Source organism: Xenopus tropicalis, chromosome 2 (assembly GCF_000004195.4).
Source record: "Xenopus tropicalis strain Nigerian chromosome 2, UCB_Xtro_10.0, whole genome shotgun sequence".
Classification (NCBI taxonomy): domain Eukaryota; kingdom Metazoa; phylum Chordata; class Amphibia; order Anura; family Pipidae; genus Xenopus; species Xenopus tropicalis.
The window spans coordinates 80,517,295-80,533,095 of record NC_030678.2 but is presented as its reverse complement, the minus strand read 5'-3'; the positions used below and the strand labels follow the sequence as shown (position 1 = coordinate 80,533,095).

Here is a 15,801-nt window from a genome sequence, read left to right as displayed (position 1 = left end):
GAAGCTGCTGATATCAGACGACTCGCCGATCGGCCAGGTTAGAAAATTTTGATTGGGCGCCATAGAAGGCGCCTGACCAAAATCTGCCGTAAGGGCTGAATCGGCAGAAATCCTATTGTTTCTACCTCCTTATCTGCTGTTTCAGCCCTGACTGTGTGTGGCGGATCTGACGATGTTTCGTGCGACCGATGGTTGCACAAAATATCGTCAGATCGCCACGTGTATGGCCAGCTTTAGTCGTGAGCCGCACTCAAATGTAAAAAGACTTGGAGAGCAACACAAGCATCATAAAAGTTAATGGAGGTGCCAAATAAAGGCTAAGACTGGCTATTAGGTAGCCTCTGTGCACACTGTCAGCTTACAGGAGGCTTTATTTGGTAGTAAATCTTGTTTTTATTCAAACAAAACTTGCTACTAAGTCAAGAATTCAAAAATACCTACCTGCTTTGGGGGCACTGAGAGCAACATCAAAGGGGTTGATGAGCAACATGTTGCTCATGAGCCACTGGTTGGGGATCACTGCAATAGGCTATTTTCTCCATATCCCAGGTATATTTTGCACTGCCATGGGTAGACACATGCACAGCACAGGACTTTCTTTGAATCTGAATGAACTGCACATAAGACCAGTGTGAATGAGGATTGGGTCTGGACTAGGATTTAAAATAGGCCATAGCATTTTAAGTACGCAGAGGCCCAAACAGGCCCAATAAAGAATGACTGTGCATGGCATCTTAAAGGAACAGTAACACCAAAAAATGAAAGTGTTTTAAAGTAATTAAAATATAATGTACAGTTGCCCTGCGCTGGTAAAACTGGTAAGTTTGCAACAGAAACGCTACTATAGTTTATATAAATGAGCTGCTATGTCAACAGGGGGCAGTCATTGAAGCTGGGAAAAAGGAGAAAAGGCACAGGCACATAGCAGATAACAGCTAAGCTTTGTAGAATATAATGGGGTTTTATATGTTATCTGTTAAGTAACCTGTGCCTTTTCTCTTAGTGCTGGGCGGTATACCGGTATAAACTGAACACCGTTTTTTTTAAAAAAAATGATATAAATTTTTAACTTAAAATTTGGAAAAATACCGTGATATAAATTTTTGGTCATACCGCCCAGCACTATTTTCTCTTGTAAATGGCTGCCCCCATGGCTACACAGAAGCTTTATTATATAAAGTTATATAGTCTTTCTAAGGAAAACACACCAGTTGTACCAGTACAGGGCAGCATTACATTATATAGTAATTACTTTTATACACTTTCATTTTTTGGTGTTACTGTCCCTTTAATGCAGCCTCTCTGGTATTTACTAAAATCCCCAGATTGCCAGTCTGGGCCTGATGAGAATAAAGGGATACCCGAGACTGAGAAATGACATCACACCAATCTGCAGTAAAGTAAAGGTAATGATTATTGTCATTAGGCAGTGTCTAACAAAGTGGCACCCCAAAACCTTTTTGAGAAAGCATATAAAATAAGTAAAAGGTATAGCTGCATTAAAGATTCCATAGAGCTTAGATGCAAGAGGATGGAAGTTGTTGCCCCAAAGAGCTTACAATCTAAATGGGAGGGTAACTTTCAGACACAAGTAGAAGGGTATTAAGCACTGTAGCTTACAGTGGCTGACACTGCAATTTAGGTAGGTGTTTGATAAGCACTAAGGCCCTTTGCCACTTGCTGGGTCATTAGTTAAGGATTAAACCATTACAAAGTATATAATATTGTACAGATTGCTCTTGGCGCAATTTTTCAAATGTGATACAGGTATGGGATCCCTTATCCGGAAACCCATTATCCAGAAAGCTCCAAATTACGGAAAGCCCGTCTCCCATAGACTCCATTTTAATCAAATAATTCAGAATTTTAAAACTGATTTCCTTTTTCTCTGTAATAATAAAACAGTACCTGTACTTGATCCCAACTAAGATATAATTACCCCTTATTGGGGGCAAAACAATCCTATTGGGTTTAATTAATGTTTTATTGATTTTTTAGTAGACTTAAGGTATGGAGATCCAAATTATGGAAAGACCCCTTATCCGGAATACCCTTGGTCCCGAGCATTCTGGATAAAGGGTCCTATACCTGTATTTGTTGTTGCTGAATGTACATCCTCTAAAAGCATTTTTCATTAGTAGGGGTAATACAAGCAAGTATTCTCTACCAGTGGAAAATACACTTTTTATTCAATATTATACTCTCTTTATATTGTATACTCTTTATTTTTGTAATGGCCCCGTTTCTTAACGTACTTGTTCTGCTTTACAGCGCTTTGTACACATGAAGCGCAATAGAAATAAAACGATACATACATACAATGGTACATTAAAAAAGTCGTAAATTGGAATAGACAGCCTCGCAGAATTGGACCCCAAACCAACATACAATACACCTCACGCCCCCTAAACTGTTTATTTCGGGAAATTTACACTTTACGTCTTTCCTAATTCCACGACAATTCCTTGCAACACTGACAGAAGTTCCAGCCCAGCGTCTGACCTTTGCCACCGCAACATCGATTTTTTTTTTTTTTTTTATTTCGTATTGGAAACTACCACTTTCTAAAAAGCGGAGGTGAGGACATTCACCACTTCCGCCTGCATTAAAAGTAATTTCCGCGACCCCTCCGATCACTATCTTTGCCGGGTGATGATAAATATAAGCGAATTAGGTGAATACTCCCGGAAAGGCGAAGCTTGAAGGTTGTTTAACAAAGGGCTTTCTTTGCGAGCGAATGGTGCGGTCCGCTTCGTGACGTCACGTGGTGGCAGTTGGCCGGTTGCCTGGAAGGAGACGCCATTGCTGCAGACGGAGTTGAAGGCAGAGGAAGCTGTAGGGAACGAGTCTTCTGGCCGGGCTCTATTTTACGTGATATCTGCTCAAGCTGACATCTATTTTCCTGGTGCGGGACTCGTTGATTTAAAGGGGAACTATGGCATGTGGAGCGACGCTCAAGCGCTCGATGGAGTTCGAGGCCCTAATGAGCCCGCAGTCTCCCAAGCGGCGCCGGTGCGCTCCTTTGCCCGGATCACCGGCCACCCCGTCTCCCCAGCGATGTGGCATAAGGCCCGAAATGCAGCAGGGCCAGCAACAGCCGCTTCCCCAACTGGGAGGGGACCGTAGGCTTACTCCTGGTAAGGCCTCCTCCGTCTGTAAATCAATGCCTGCGTGAAATAGTAGCATGTATGTATGTATGTAAGGCAGTCATATTGAGTGAATGCAGTGGCTATCCTATCTAAGTGTGTGCAGCTGTCTCCTAATTGTAAACTTCCCACGGTAACCGTGTGGGTCCCTGAGTTGTACCGCAGTAGCAGCTGGGGGCCTGGGGTTGGACCAGATAATGTGTTCTATACTCTGTAAGTCGGGACTAAAAGTTCCTGCATTCTGCAGCTGTGATGTCTGGCATCTCCATGAGCTCTAATGTATGATCATGTGTATCTGTCAACCCATTATCCTCCTTATATCTCTCTTTTGCGGCTGAATGTGTGTGTGTGTGTGTGTGTGTATATATGCAATAAAAAAAATGAATTTTAGGAAGACTAGAATATTATTGTAGTGGATCCCTTTACTCTGTAGAGTGTTGCACAAAAAGATGGCAATATATAAATAATAAACCATTTTGGGTGTTTTTTTAAAAAAAATTTTATGCATCTTGATTACTGCAGCCCCGTGCTATTCGCCTGCGTTACTATTCAATCATGAAGCCTGAGTGTTTGGTTTCCCTTGGAGGGGCATGGGGAGCGGTGACGTTAGACAGAAGAGGCTGTATCAGGGGACTTGTGATACTGAGCTGATTAACAGCAAAAGGGAGAAGTGATATCTATCTTTAACAGCTTGTGTTTCAGTTCTGTAGAGAATCCAAAAAAAAAGAAAGACGTTATGGTGTATATATAGTATGTATGGCCGGTCATTTTCATATATAATTGCCCAACTTAATTATGTATGTTCAGTATATAAGCCCATTTGTTAGTGCTGTGGATTTGCTGGAGCTTTATAAATATAACAAAAATAACTTTTCTCGCCCATCAGAGTCCTGCTTACAAGACAGCTAATTGTGAGAACAGGAAGCAGCCATTCCCTGCCAGCTCTTTTCCTCCAATCTGCAATTTTCTGCTTGGTGCATGAGCAGTATTGTCATGTGAAGACTCTTGCATACATAAATAGCTCTGCCCCCCCACCCCAGAGTAAGATGAACTGTGGGCACAGGGATAATTACATAGTATGGTGCCTTACTAGTCCCTGCTGATGTCTGGGCAATATTCTCATTTCATGAACAGCCATGGTGGTTTTGGAGGCAGGTTGATGGAGAGTATAATTTTCTCATCCAAGAACGTTCTCTGTATTGTACAATGGTATGTTAAACTTACCGCACCTCAGTGATGGCAGTGATGCCAAGGTACTGCTAATGTAGTTATCTGCCTCACAAGAACTATACATGAAGTACTGTATATACTCGAGTATAAGCCTAGTTTTTCAGCACCCAAAATGTGCTGAAAAAAGTCACCCTCGGCTTATATTTGAGTCGGGTGCCATGGGTCCCTCTAGACTAGCACCTTCTCTCCTTTGTGTGCAAATTAGGCCATCTGCAACCAGACACTCCAGTGCCCTGGCCTAGGCTCCCAGTAGCAATACTTATTTCTGTTTACATCCCTCCGGGACTGGGTCTGCTGCCAGTTTGCCAATGTGCAATGGGGTAGTACTCGTATTGTTTTTGTTGACCCTCTTCTCTGCTTACAGAGCTAGTTTACTGTTTTTCTTTGACATAAATATTGAAAAACATATACCCCACTGATGCCTCAATTAATGTAATTTTATTGGTATTTATTTTGATTATTAAAATTTAGCAGTAGCTGCTGCATTTCCCACCCTAGGCTTATACTCGAGTCAATAATTTTTTCCAGTTTTCTTAGGTAAAATTATGTACCTCGGCTTATATTCGGATCGCCTTATACTCGAGTATATACGGTAGCTTTTCCTGTTAGCCTTGTTAAGCTCAAGAAATAATTTTAAAAAAGTTTTTTTTTTTTGTGATTTTAACATGAGACAAAGTATGTTTAGCACAAGCCCTATTTAATTAGCCCTCACATGCTTGCTTAGGCTAATGTCCCATGGAGAGATTTAGTTGCCGGCAATAGATAGCTGCTTTCTTACGGCAACAAAGGAAAACATCACTCCAGTTTTCTGGAGTCGCACAAAGTTTCCTCCTGTAGGCAACTTTGCGCAACTTTGGAAAGCCAAAGTGATGCCTTGGCTTTTCTACCAGCATTTCCCTTTCTTGCCTGTGGGAAGGCATTTTGGAAAGATGAGTTGTCCACTGTAGCAAAGATCTATTGCGGGTGACAAAGTCTCTCTGTGGGACGTTTGCCAACCCCAGAAAGATTCGTGTGCACTCCTTGTCATATCATTTATATGACTCCTCTTTATGATGTTACCGTAAAGTTGTGTGAATAAAGGATTTTCTTGTTTTTGAAATAAAGGACAATATTTTATAAACTTAATATTACATTTAGTGTGCTGAGGCAAAGCAAATTTATATGTACCAGTGCATGTAGCCCACAACAGTGTTTTGGTAGTGCTGTTTCAAGAAGCTAAAGTCTTGTTATACAAACATTGAGCATCCTGAAGGATAATAATGTTGACAAAGAGCCCTTCAGAAACTCTCTGGGTTGTGCTTAAAACCATTCTAAATCAGGATTAAATGAGAATGCAGGTTGCCTGCATTTGGATGTTATTTGAGAATACAGATGTGGATGTTGGCAGTGTTGCATCTGCTGGAGGCACAATAGCAACACATGCATCTTGTTGCAAAGAGAGTTTAAACGTAAAGATTAAAAGTTCATTTATTTTAAAATATATACCTTCTATCTGAATGCTAAATCAACTTATTACATGTAGTGGGCCAATAATTACTCATATAACATGTTTGAGGGCCATAATACATTAAAATGAAGATGTCGTAAAGTTTAGGGGGTCATAAAAGCTTCTTTGGAGGGCCATATCCAATCTGCAGGCCTCCAGGTAGTCAGCCCTGTCTTAGAGGGTTGCCTGATATATGCAAAAAAAAAAAAGTTTTAAACCCATCCAGTTTCTAAGCTTTTTGCCTGACTATATGATATGTAAATGTGACTGTTACCTAGCAGTGGTTATGGGTATTTCATAATTTGCATGAGGCTGAAATATGAGATGTTTTCTGAGTTGTGATTTACTCAGCACTAAGAATATACCATGCACACAATGCACTACTTCATAAACCTTTCAAAGGGAGTATATAGACCCACTTATGGGTATAACATATGACTTCATATATGAATTAGAACTTTGTCATATAGTACTGTTCTAATTTTTGTATCTTTTGCTATATATTTTACCATTCACCATTGGCATTGTTAGTCTGATTATAGAATATATATGTGTTAGTGAAATGGTTATTTATTACAGGACATTTTTCTGGCTTGTTCTTAAATGCTTTCAGACCTCACAGTTGAATATTGTGTGACATGACTTTCAATGTTATTGACCAAATAGCATTCCCCCCTCCGGTTAAGCTAATGGTCTGGCACATACCTAATCTTAATAATCTACTGTATATGTTTGGGCTAAATGTACCGTATGTGGCATCATCTAATTCTTGTTTGAGGAGCATTGCATTTGAGACATTGCGATTACAGCCAGCTGCCCAGGGCTTCTATTTGCAAGGCAGATGGCAGTATATGTAACTTCTACAGTATGTGACAGGTAGGGAAATTTCAGCTTGGTCTGTTTCTGAATCACTAACCCCCATATGTAATTAAAGGCACAGAGTTTGCCCAAGAACAGTAACCCATAGCAACTAATAGGATGTTTGCTTTAAACAGGTCACCAGGAAATGCTGCCTGCTGACTGGTTGCTAGAGGTTATAAGAACTGTAGCACCTTGTATTACATTAGCCTCTTAAAAAGGGTATTTTGCTTCCAGTGGCAAGTATAAAACTCCCAGTGGCTAAAATCACTGACCACCTACCCTGAGCAAAAACACCTGGGCAGGGCACTTTATTGCATACTGCTGCTATATTTAGACTTGAATAATAATAAATTATAATAAATTTGTTAAAGAAGAGAACTGGCTCAGGTTAGAAAATCTGATTTCCCGTCACCAATTCCCATAGCAAAGTTATGGCCCTATGCATACTGCAGACGTAATTTACCTCCCTCTGTTTACATTTTCCCTCATTTTGAGGCTTATAGGACTGTTTTCTTACTTTCGGAAAACAGCAACAATCCGGCCTTGCTTTATTGAAGGAGCTTTAGATATACACTTTGGGCTAGAGGGTCAGTATCAATTACACTTTATTCAAAAAATGTAATTTACTACACTACTGTTTGGGAAGGTCCTTGTCTAATGTAGCTGTGGGAGTAGTAGAGGAACTGAATACAGCACTGATCAGCACTGATTATACACGTAATGCTAAATAAATATATCCATTCTGGTCTTCCTGTCCAATGCCTTCTTTATCTTTAATAATATAAAAAGCTTGGAATATTAACTGATGCAGCTTTCAAGTTATTGCTTAGTAAAGCCAACTGGGCCACTGGTGTGCAGAAGATATTTTAGTTGACCTTGGTATTAGAATCAGATCAGTTGTATTAATAAACTAAAGCATTACAGATCATGCTTTTCATTACATTTCCATATGCTTAGTAAACATTTATTAGAAAATTAAAAATCTTTGGCCATTTTTCATCTAAATGTGAACTATATATGTTTTTAAACTGCAGGATACTTATTTGACATGGGTTAATTTAACAAAATTGGTGTGACTGGTAGGCTAGAAGAAAACTGAATAGAGGTGAATGATCTAAATTAAGCTGGGTGTTTATAATACTACATACTGTGACTGCTAACAGCCACTTTTACTGCATGTCTAATTGTACAAATATAATTGAGGATAGAATTCTAGCCAGTGAAACCATATTCTTCCATTTTCTAAGTTGGATTCCTTCATGGGAATAAACAAAATACACTATGTATGTATGTATATATTTATAAAGCACTACTTATGTACGCAGAGCTGTACAGTAGAATACATTAATACAAACAGGGTGTTAATAAGATAATAGATAAATACGTCACAATGTCAGTAGGTATCATTTACATTGATGGCAAAATTCTAGATTTTTAGAGGCCGCACCCTGGTCATTAAGGCTGTATTTTAGATTTGTAATAATACAATGTAGTGCCCAAATCTAGCATGGGGCTACAAACAAACAGAAGAGCTAGCTGTTTTTCTGTTATAAAAGGAAGCCAGCCATCTTGAAGCGCTGACATTTTCCCTTGTGCAGAATATAAGCCTCAATTTTGTGATACTACTTAGCAAAACTAGTATGGTTTTTTTTTTTTTTTTTTAGAAGTAATTTTTATTATATTTTGTTTCAGAACAAATCTTACAGAACATAAAGCAAGAGTATACCCGTTATCAGAGACGAAGGCAGTTAGAAGGAGCATTCAATCAAAGTGAAGCTGGGGTTTCGAATGAGGTACAAGCCAGCTGTTCATCTCTCACAGCTCCCTCATCTCCAGGTAAATAACCTGTTACTTTTGTATTGCTGTAACAATGCCATCTTGTTTCAATCATTACTTTGTAATGAGCGGTTGCATTTGGAAGGAGAAACCCTTTCTGAATATGTTTTTTGTTAGGTTCACTGGTAAAGAAAGACCAACCGACTTTTAGCTTGCGACAAGTGGGAATACTTTGTGAGCGACTTCTGAAGGACCATGAGGACAAAATCAGGGAAGAATATGAGCAAATACTTAACATAAAACTAGCAGGTCAGTGAGTGCTTGATTCATCAAAAGTGTGACTTTTCTATTTGCTGTACCTAAATTACATTTTGTGTACATCTTACTGAGTTAAGTGTGCTGGCTTATCGTTAAGACAGTCACTATGTTCTTGTGACCCTTAACTCTGTCTCTTTGGCATTTTGGGGAAACTTGTGTTGAACTTTAGTTTCTGTGTCCAAGAACTAACTATAGGAAAGGTAAATTAAATTGCTCTGTCGCTTGAATTTTTTTTGACCCACACATTACTACTGTATATAGAAAATAAATGTCACAATATAAGGCTGATTAGTTAGTATTACATTTTCTGCTTGGTAATTTGCAACAACCCCTAAGCTTAGCTTTTCACTGGCCCAGAGCACACTGAGCATATAAGTGTGTCTAACAGATTCCAGTATGGTGACTCCCCCGTTACAACTTTGAAGTACTGGATCATTACAACTTTAGAAATGCTGAACCTTTAGTGGATCACTAAGTTCAGTATATAAAATTTGGTATTTTTAGCCATATTCATTTTAGGGTTTAGTTCTCCTTGTAGCTAATGTTTTGCATCATTGTGTTTATTGAAGCTGCATACTTTTCTCTATGGGCTGACTTCTAAAATGCTCCTTAGTGAGTTGGATTAGGGTATTCAGGCTGTTGCAGCTGAGACCACATATGGCCACATCAGGCAACAGACTACTATCAGTATACATTTATATAGCTGCTTGAGTACGTAGCATTGTACATAAAAAGTATGAGTACAACAATAGAATATAATTAAAATAAAAGGTCAGCGCTGACATTGCATGCCCCCACACATTTATCACAGCTGTGCTATGATGGCACAGAAATACATATATAGCAGGAGATATTGATAGCAAAAATGAGTTAATGACATATATAAAGAGGTCCTTCTCAAAGCTATGCATTCATTGTATGTGATTTTCGTGTCTTTTCAGAACAATATGAATCTTTTGTGAAGTTCACACATGACCAGATCATGCGACGGTACGGAGCAAGGCCTGCAAGCTGTAAGTGTTAGTTTGCATATTGTGAAATATGTAATTATGTTGTGATGCTTTTTAGGGTCAGGTACAGAATTATAGGAACTGTAGCAATAAAAAAAAAAAGTCAGCCTTGAATAGAAAAATAAGAGCCTGAAGACTGGGGTTGAGGGGGGGTGGCTGCTGTATTTAAGCAGTAATAGATTGGTATCCCAATGTGTTCTACCATGTCAAGGGCTACGCGGCCATAGACACTGAACTTCATTGCATTATACTGAAGGAAAACCCGCATTCAGTCATGTAGAAGGAAGATCTAATGGGGTTGCTTGTAGACAATGCTGGGATATACTGTTAGATCATTCTCTTTAGGGTAATGGCACAAAGGGATTACATGAAAACTTTAAGGAGGAACTCTGGCTTGCAAACCAAAATTTTTTTGAGACCCACAAAACACATACCCTTAATATACCTATTGCTGTATTCTGTGCCTTCAAAAAAGTATAAATAAATACAATTTTAATGCTGAAATCCAGCTGCAAAAGAATTCTTTTCATTTTTTGCCATAATTGAAACAATGGCAGGGGAGTAGGGACTAAAACGCTGATGTTGCAAATTGTAACATTCTCCACAGTTTATCGACAACATGAATGAACTACTTAACCCACACTCTCGTGTGCAGGGAATTTTTGGTTTGGAGGATGGAGGCCAAATACAGGAGTCTCAAAGTAGACAGCCAGATCAGCAGGAGAACAGGGGGCTAGGCTTAGGTAACTGTTCCAAACCATAGTATTACATTAAATTACATGAAAAAGCTGCATATTTTAATATATGTAGCAAAGTTGCTTGAAAAGCTCAAGTGTTTGGGTGGAGGTCTTGGGTGTCTCCCATTGACTGAACTTCAAATCCTATTGTATCGGTGCTTGTCAAATGAAAGTAGCCTGGAAAAATATAACTGTCTGAAAAGTGCCGACTTAAATGCTTGTCATGGGAATATACTTAAGCATATGCGGGCTGCTTCGGACACTTTAGTGCTGTGTTTAAAGTAGCCCCCTCTGCAATTTGTCCTTGCACCTGTGGGTTAAACCAACTCCCCTGATTTATAAGCCACTGGGGTGGCACTTGACATGGAGAAAAACTCATCAACTTCATAATCAGACAAAGGTGATCCAGTGCTTTCCTTTTATACTATACATTTCTAATTTTGTTTCTTGTATGTATATCTTTGTACTTTGTTTCTTCTTTGCCACCAAGCATTCTACCAAACGTAGCCTTTGAGTAATTGTTTTCCTGTACTTCTGTAATTCAGTGATGTCGCAAGTATGTGATCTATTAGTTGTTGTACATTAAATGTTGAAAATGTTGACGTTGCAAATTATTTACTTGTTTCATATTTAATTACAGATGTGTCTTGAGGTTTCCATTTGCCACCTGGATTCCAGCTTCGACTTCAAGTTTATGGCTGCTCCACTTTCTTGCCACCTATGAGGTGCCACCGTTTTTTTTTTTTTTTTTTTTTGTTTTTTCAATTGGTCATGTTCTGAGGATTTTAACACACTCATTGGCTGCCGTCTGCTGTCTGAAAAAAATCCCTGAATGGACCTTTAGTTTCATTTTGTTTTTGATACCGCTCACTAAATAAAAGTGACTGTAATCTGCCACATTGTATTTGTTAGAAGGCTTTAACCAGCTTCATCTTATCACATCCTGCCCTTTTATGGCACATGGACCATTTCTTTAAATGGAGTGACTTGTTTTATCTTTTTTTTTTTCATTTTATTTACCTCTGAATATTTAATTAAGAGGATTTTTAAACTGTGTTTGATGCACTACAATTAAGTTTTAAACACATTTTATGGTCCGTAAAGGATAGCGGGTGTAAGGACCACGCAGGATTTAACTTTGGCGTATTTAGTGAATAGTGATTGTAAATTGGTTGCTTTATACTACAGCCATCCTCTTTGTTCTGAAATCTGTATGGAACTCCTTATTTTATATTCTTTGTTTCAGACAGAAGATTGTTTTATGAAGTTTATACTTTAATAACTGCTAAGAAACTGAAGCCTGTCTAGTTAAAAGGTTTTATAATTCTCTTGGCATGCAAATGTGGAGTGTTTGTTCATATGGGCTGCACAGATAAGTGTCATTTCTCTTATGGGGGGGGGGGGGAGGAGGGGGTGGCAGTTCCTGGGAATTCATGTACACAGAGCCTTTCTATAATATTGTGCCTCTAGTGTCCTTTTGTGGCAATTACCACTTATGTTTGGTGGCTGAAAACTGGGCCAAGTCATTTGTCTATTTTGATTGGTTGGTAAGGGAAGAGTGCATAGCTTGCTTATTTGCACATCATTTGCTGTAATGAAATGTCAGTCTGTAGGACATTTTATTATTTCTAAATAAAGAAGATTAAGTGGCAGTGTTTAAAGTTAGGAGTTGATGTATGCAAGATCTTCACCCTTGTCTTAATTTTTTAATTTGACTTCTTACAGTTTGCCATTCAGTCAAGTCACCTAGTCTCCACTGCCACCACACAGTTCAGCATTTCCACTTATAAGCTGAATGACAAAACCATGTAAATTCTGTTTAATTTTATGGGTTAAAGGAAAGGCCTCCATCTGTACAGAATGTCTGCATGTTAATATTGACATTTTATAACTAATGTGCTGTACAAATATTAGCATAAAGGAACTCAAATCTACCTGGAAAACTGCTTTATCTAAAAGTTTGACAATAAAATGTGTTGCTATATTGTTAATGAAAGGTAATGTTAGCTTGGCATGTTCTTTTGGGTGATTTGAAAAAAAAATGGTGGAATTGTGCTTCAAAGAAAAAGGGTTAAAGGGCAGCTATAGCCTATAACAAAGTTGTGTAGCAGCATTTGACTGCTGTTCCATTTGCTATGGCCAGCAGCACTATGCAACTTCACTAGAGACTCCCAAACTAACTTACCTCCTAGGGTCCACTGTAAAAAAAAAACTCCTTCAGTACCTGCATTTCCTGGGTGCTAGGCATGTGCAGTAAATAGGGATGCACCAAATCTAGGATTCGGCAGGATTCTGATTCAGCCAACCGAATCCTTAAAATCACGTGACTTTTTGTCATGTAAATAAAGTGCATGGTGACGTTCAACCCTTCCATACCCTAGTTTGCATTAGGGTTCAGATTCCATTCGGGGTTTGGCCAAATCCAAAAAGTGGATTTGGTGCATCCCTAGCAGTAAGTGATGGTGCTTAAAGCTGAGGGTGCCCATTTTTATATTTCTGGCTTGGTGGCAAGTTTTAGAAGCACAGACAGTTTTACTGCCAGCAGAGCCTACTGCAAGCTCGCAGTCCACATAGGGCTGCCAAATAGCCAATCACAGCCCTTATTTGGCATCCCTGCAGAACTTTTTTTTCATGCTTGTGTGGCTCACCAACACTTTTTACGTCCAAATGTGGCTCACAATTAAAAAAAGGTTGGCGATCCCTGGTCTAGGGTATGGAGAGAGAATACACGCCGACATATAAGCCTGGAAGATAAGGAGGCCAGAAGGGTGTCTTATGGGTTTGCTGGTTGTAGCAAGTGTCACAACAACCCTATGCTGTAAGAGGAAATACAATGATATATTTTGGTTAGAATTGTGTTGCCTTAGGTTTTCTGGTGAAAATAAACCTGTAACAGAATTATATGGGCGTTATCTTTTAAACCTCAATGTCTGCTATTAAAATAGTGTGTAATAATGTATATTCCAAAATGTAGCCATTAATGGACAAGTCAACGCAAATTAATGTGGGGATTCCAATGTGTTAAGCACCACCCAGTGAATATTATCACTTACCTTAGGCCCCGGGGCCAGGGATCCTGATTGCTAAACAGTTCACCAGTCAGAAATATAATCCCACCAGCAACCTGCCACCATCTTTGACAATGAGCCAGAGATCTTCTGCATTGTCCTGAACAGCGTTTGAAGTAGAGTTAAAATTAACGTTTGTGTGTGTTGTCCAAACTCTTCTTCAAAGAGAATCTCTGGGCATTGGCAGACATGGCCCTACAAAGAATCTTTCTCTATACAGGCTGTGAACATAAACTGGTCCACAAAATAGTGGAAAGTTACAGAACGCATACTTTACCATTGATATTTACTATGCTTAACATTAAAGGGGTATGGCAGCTTCCAAACCAACTTTTTATTTATTTTTTTGAGCCCCACACAACATGGAAACCCCTAATATACATATCACTGTAATCTGTTCCTTCAAAAAGTGTTAATACGTTTTTATATACTAAAACAACTGCAAAACAGTTCCTTTTTCTGCATCATTTGAAATCCTGGCAGGGGAGGAAGGACTAAAACATTGATGTAACAGACAGCATGCAGGAACTACATAACCCACAATGCATTGCACTGTGATGTACCTTTTCTTATTGACATTATTTGTGCAGAGGGTTGTGGGATTTAGAGGCTGTAGGCTGGGGGCAGTCGGCTACTGTTACATTTCAGCCAGATCAGCAGGAGAACAGGGGGCCAGGCTTAGGTAGCTGTTCCAAACCATATAATTACATTAAAAATCATGAAAAGGCAGATGCGTATTTGTTAACTGATGTATTTTGCAAAGTTTCTTGAAATTGTTTACTTGCCCTTGGCTAGTGAACAAAACCAGCTAGTGTACAGGTGGCCTTTATGAAGACAAGCAGAAATATAATCATATATTCATTAATTTAACATCTTAGCTCCTTAAATACAAATGGAAAATTTGTGTGCCTTTTAATGTATCTTGTTTATTGGAATAGTGTTTGGACTGATTGATTTGTCGCCATCTACCCCAGAAAGTTGTAACTTTTTATTGTCAGTTTAACAATAGCTAGATTTTGTAACTGTGCAGCTATTTATATTTACTTTGCTTTTCCACAGGACTTCTCTAGTCTGTTTTCTTCTAGTTCCTCTTAAAAACTTTATTACCTTTCATAATGTGGCTATTGCAGGAGAATATGCCATTTGTAAAGGGTATAATACAAAAGGATGGGTTGTTGTTGCTCTTTAATATAACTGGCTGCTTTACTGGTGATAAGTATGCCCTTTATTGTTTTTTTGGAAGGCAGGGAGGTATTTGGAAATTATTAAAATTCATTTTACTTGAGTACTAAATCTGCAAATGCACTCAGTTGGATTACTGGTCACTAAAGTGATATCCGTTTATTGCATTCCAGGCTCAAATCTAGATGGCAATGGGTGAATGAGTTATGACCCTCAAAATATACTGCTTTAACTGCTTTGAGTGGGCCATTGCATATAGCAACAAGTGATCAGTAAGTCTTTTCAGTACAGCTATCTGATGTCTTACCCTTCCTGTAATTCTGAACTTTTTGGGTATCTCCCAAAGAGCCCTTTTTTAACAAATGATTAAGCTTTTTTTTTTAAAAATAGTTTTTCTCTAATAATACAGTAAGTTGTACTTGATGGTAACTAAACTACATGAATGCATACAGTCAGCTAAACAATCCTATTGGGTTTATGTAATGTTTAAATGATTTTACCATGCTTAAGGGATAGAGATCCAAGTTATGGAGAACTTCTTATTCAGCATAATCCAGTTCCCAAGCATTCTGTATAATATATATCAAATAGATAGATATAGATATAACCTCTTGCAGCTTGTGTTTAGAAGTTATAGCATGCAATAAACTGTGCTTCTGCATGCATTAAATTTCTTTATAGGTTAATTTTCTTTAGTGGTTACCTAGGGTAAAATATTATTTCAGATCTTGCACCAGAATGCATCTGATGCTGCTTTACACTAAGGGACATATTTATTATGCTGTGTAAAACGAATTCGGCGAAAAAACGGTGTAAAATAAACGTAGAGGATTGCCGTCAAAACGCCTGATTTTACGGTAGTTCCGGCGGAAGAAAAAGTGCGTAAAACAATTACGCTGATTTTGCTCTGGTTTTTACATGGCAGAGCCTTGCGATATCTTGCCAGTTTTACACAGCATAATAAATATGCCCCTTAGGTACACAAGT

The 15,801-nt window shown here is 38.6% G+C and overlaps 1 protein-coding gene across 1 annotated transcript; it reads left to right on the top strand.

Moving 5' to 3' along the window:
- The first annotated feature begins 2,841 nt into the window (after positions 1-2,841).
- Positions 2,842-12,560, top strand: akirin1 (akirin 1). Its single transcript, NM_001016080.2, is given in 5 exon segments — positions 2,842-3,137; positions 8,416-8,559; positions 8,677-8,808; positions 9,759-9,830; positions 11,205-12,560. Coding segments are annotated over 5 exon segments (561 nt in total). The 5' UTR covers positions 2,842-2,935; the 3' UTR covers positions 11,216-12,560.
- Positions 12,561-15,801: the final 3,241 nt, after the last annotated feature.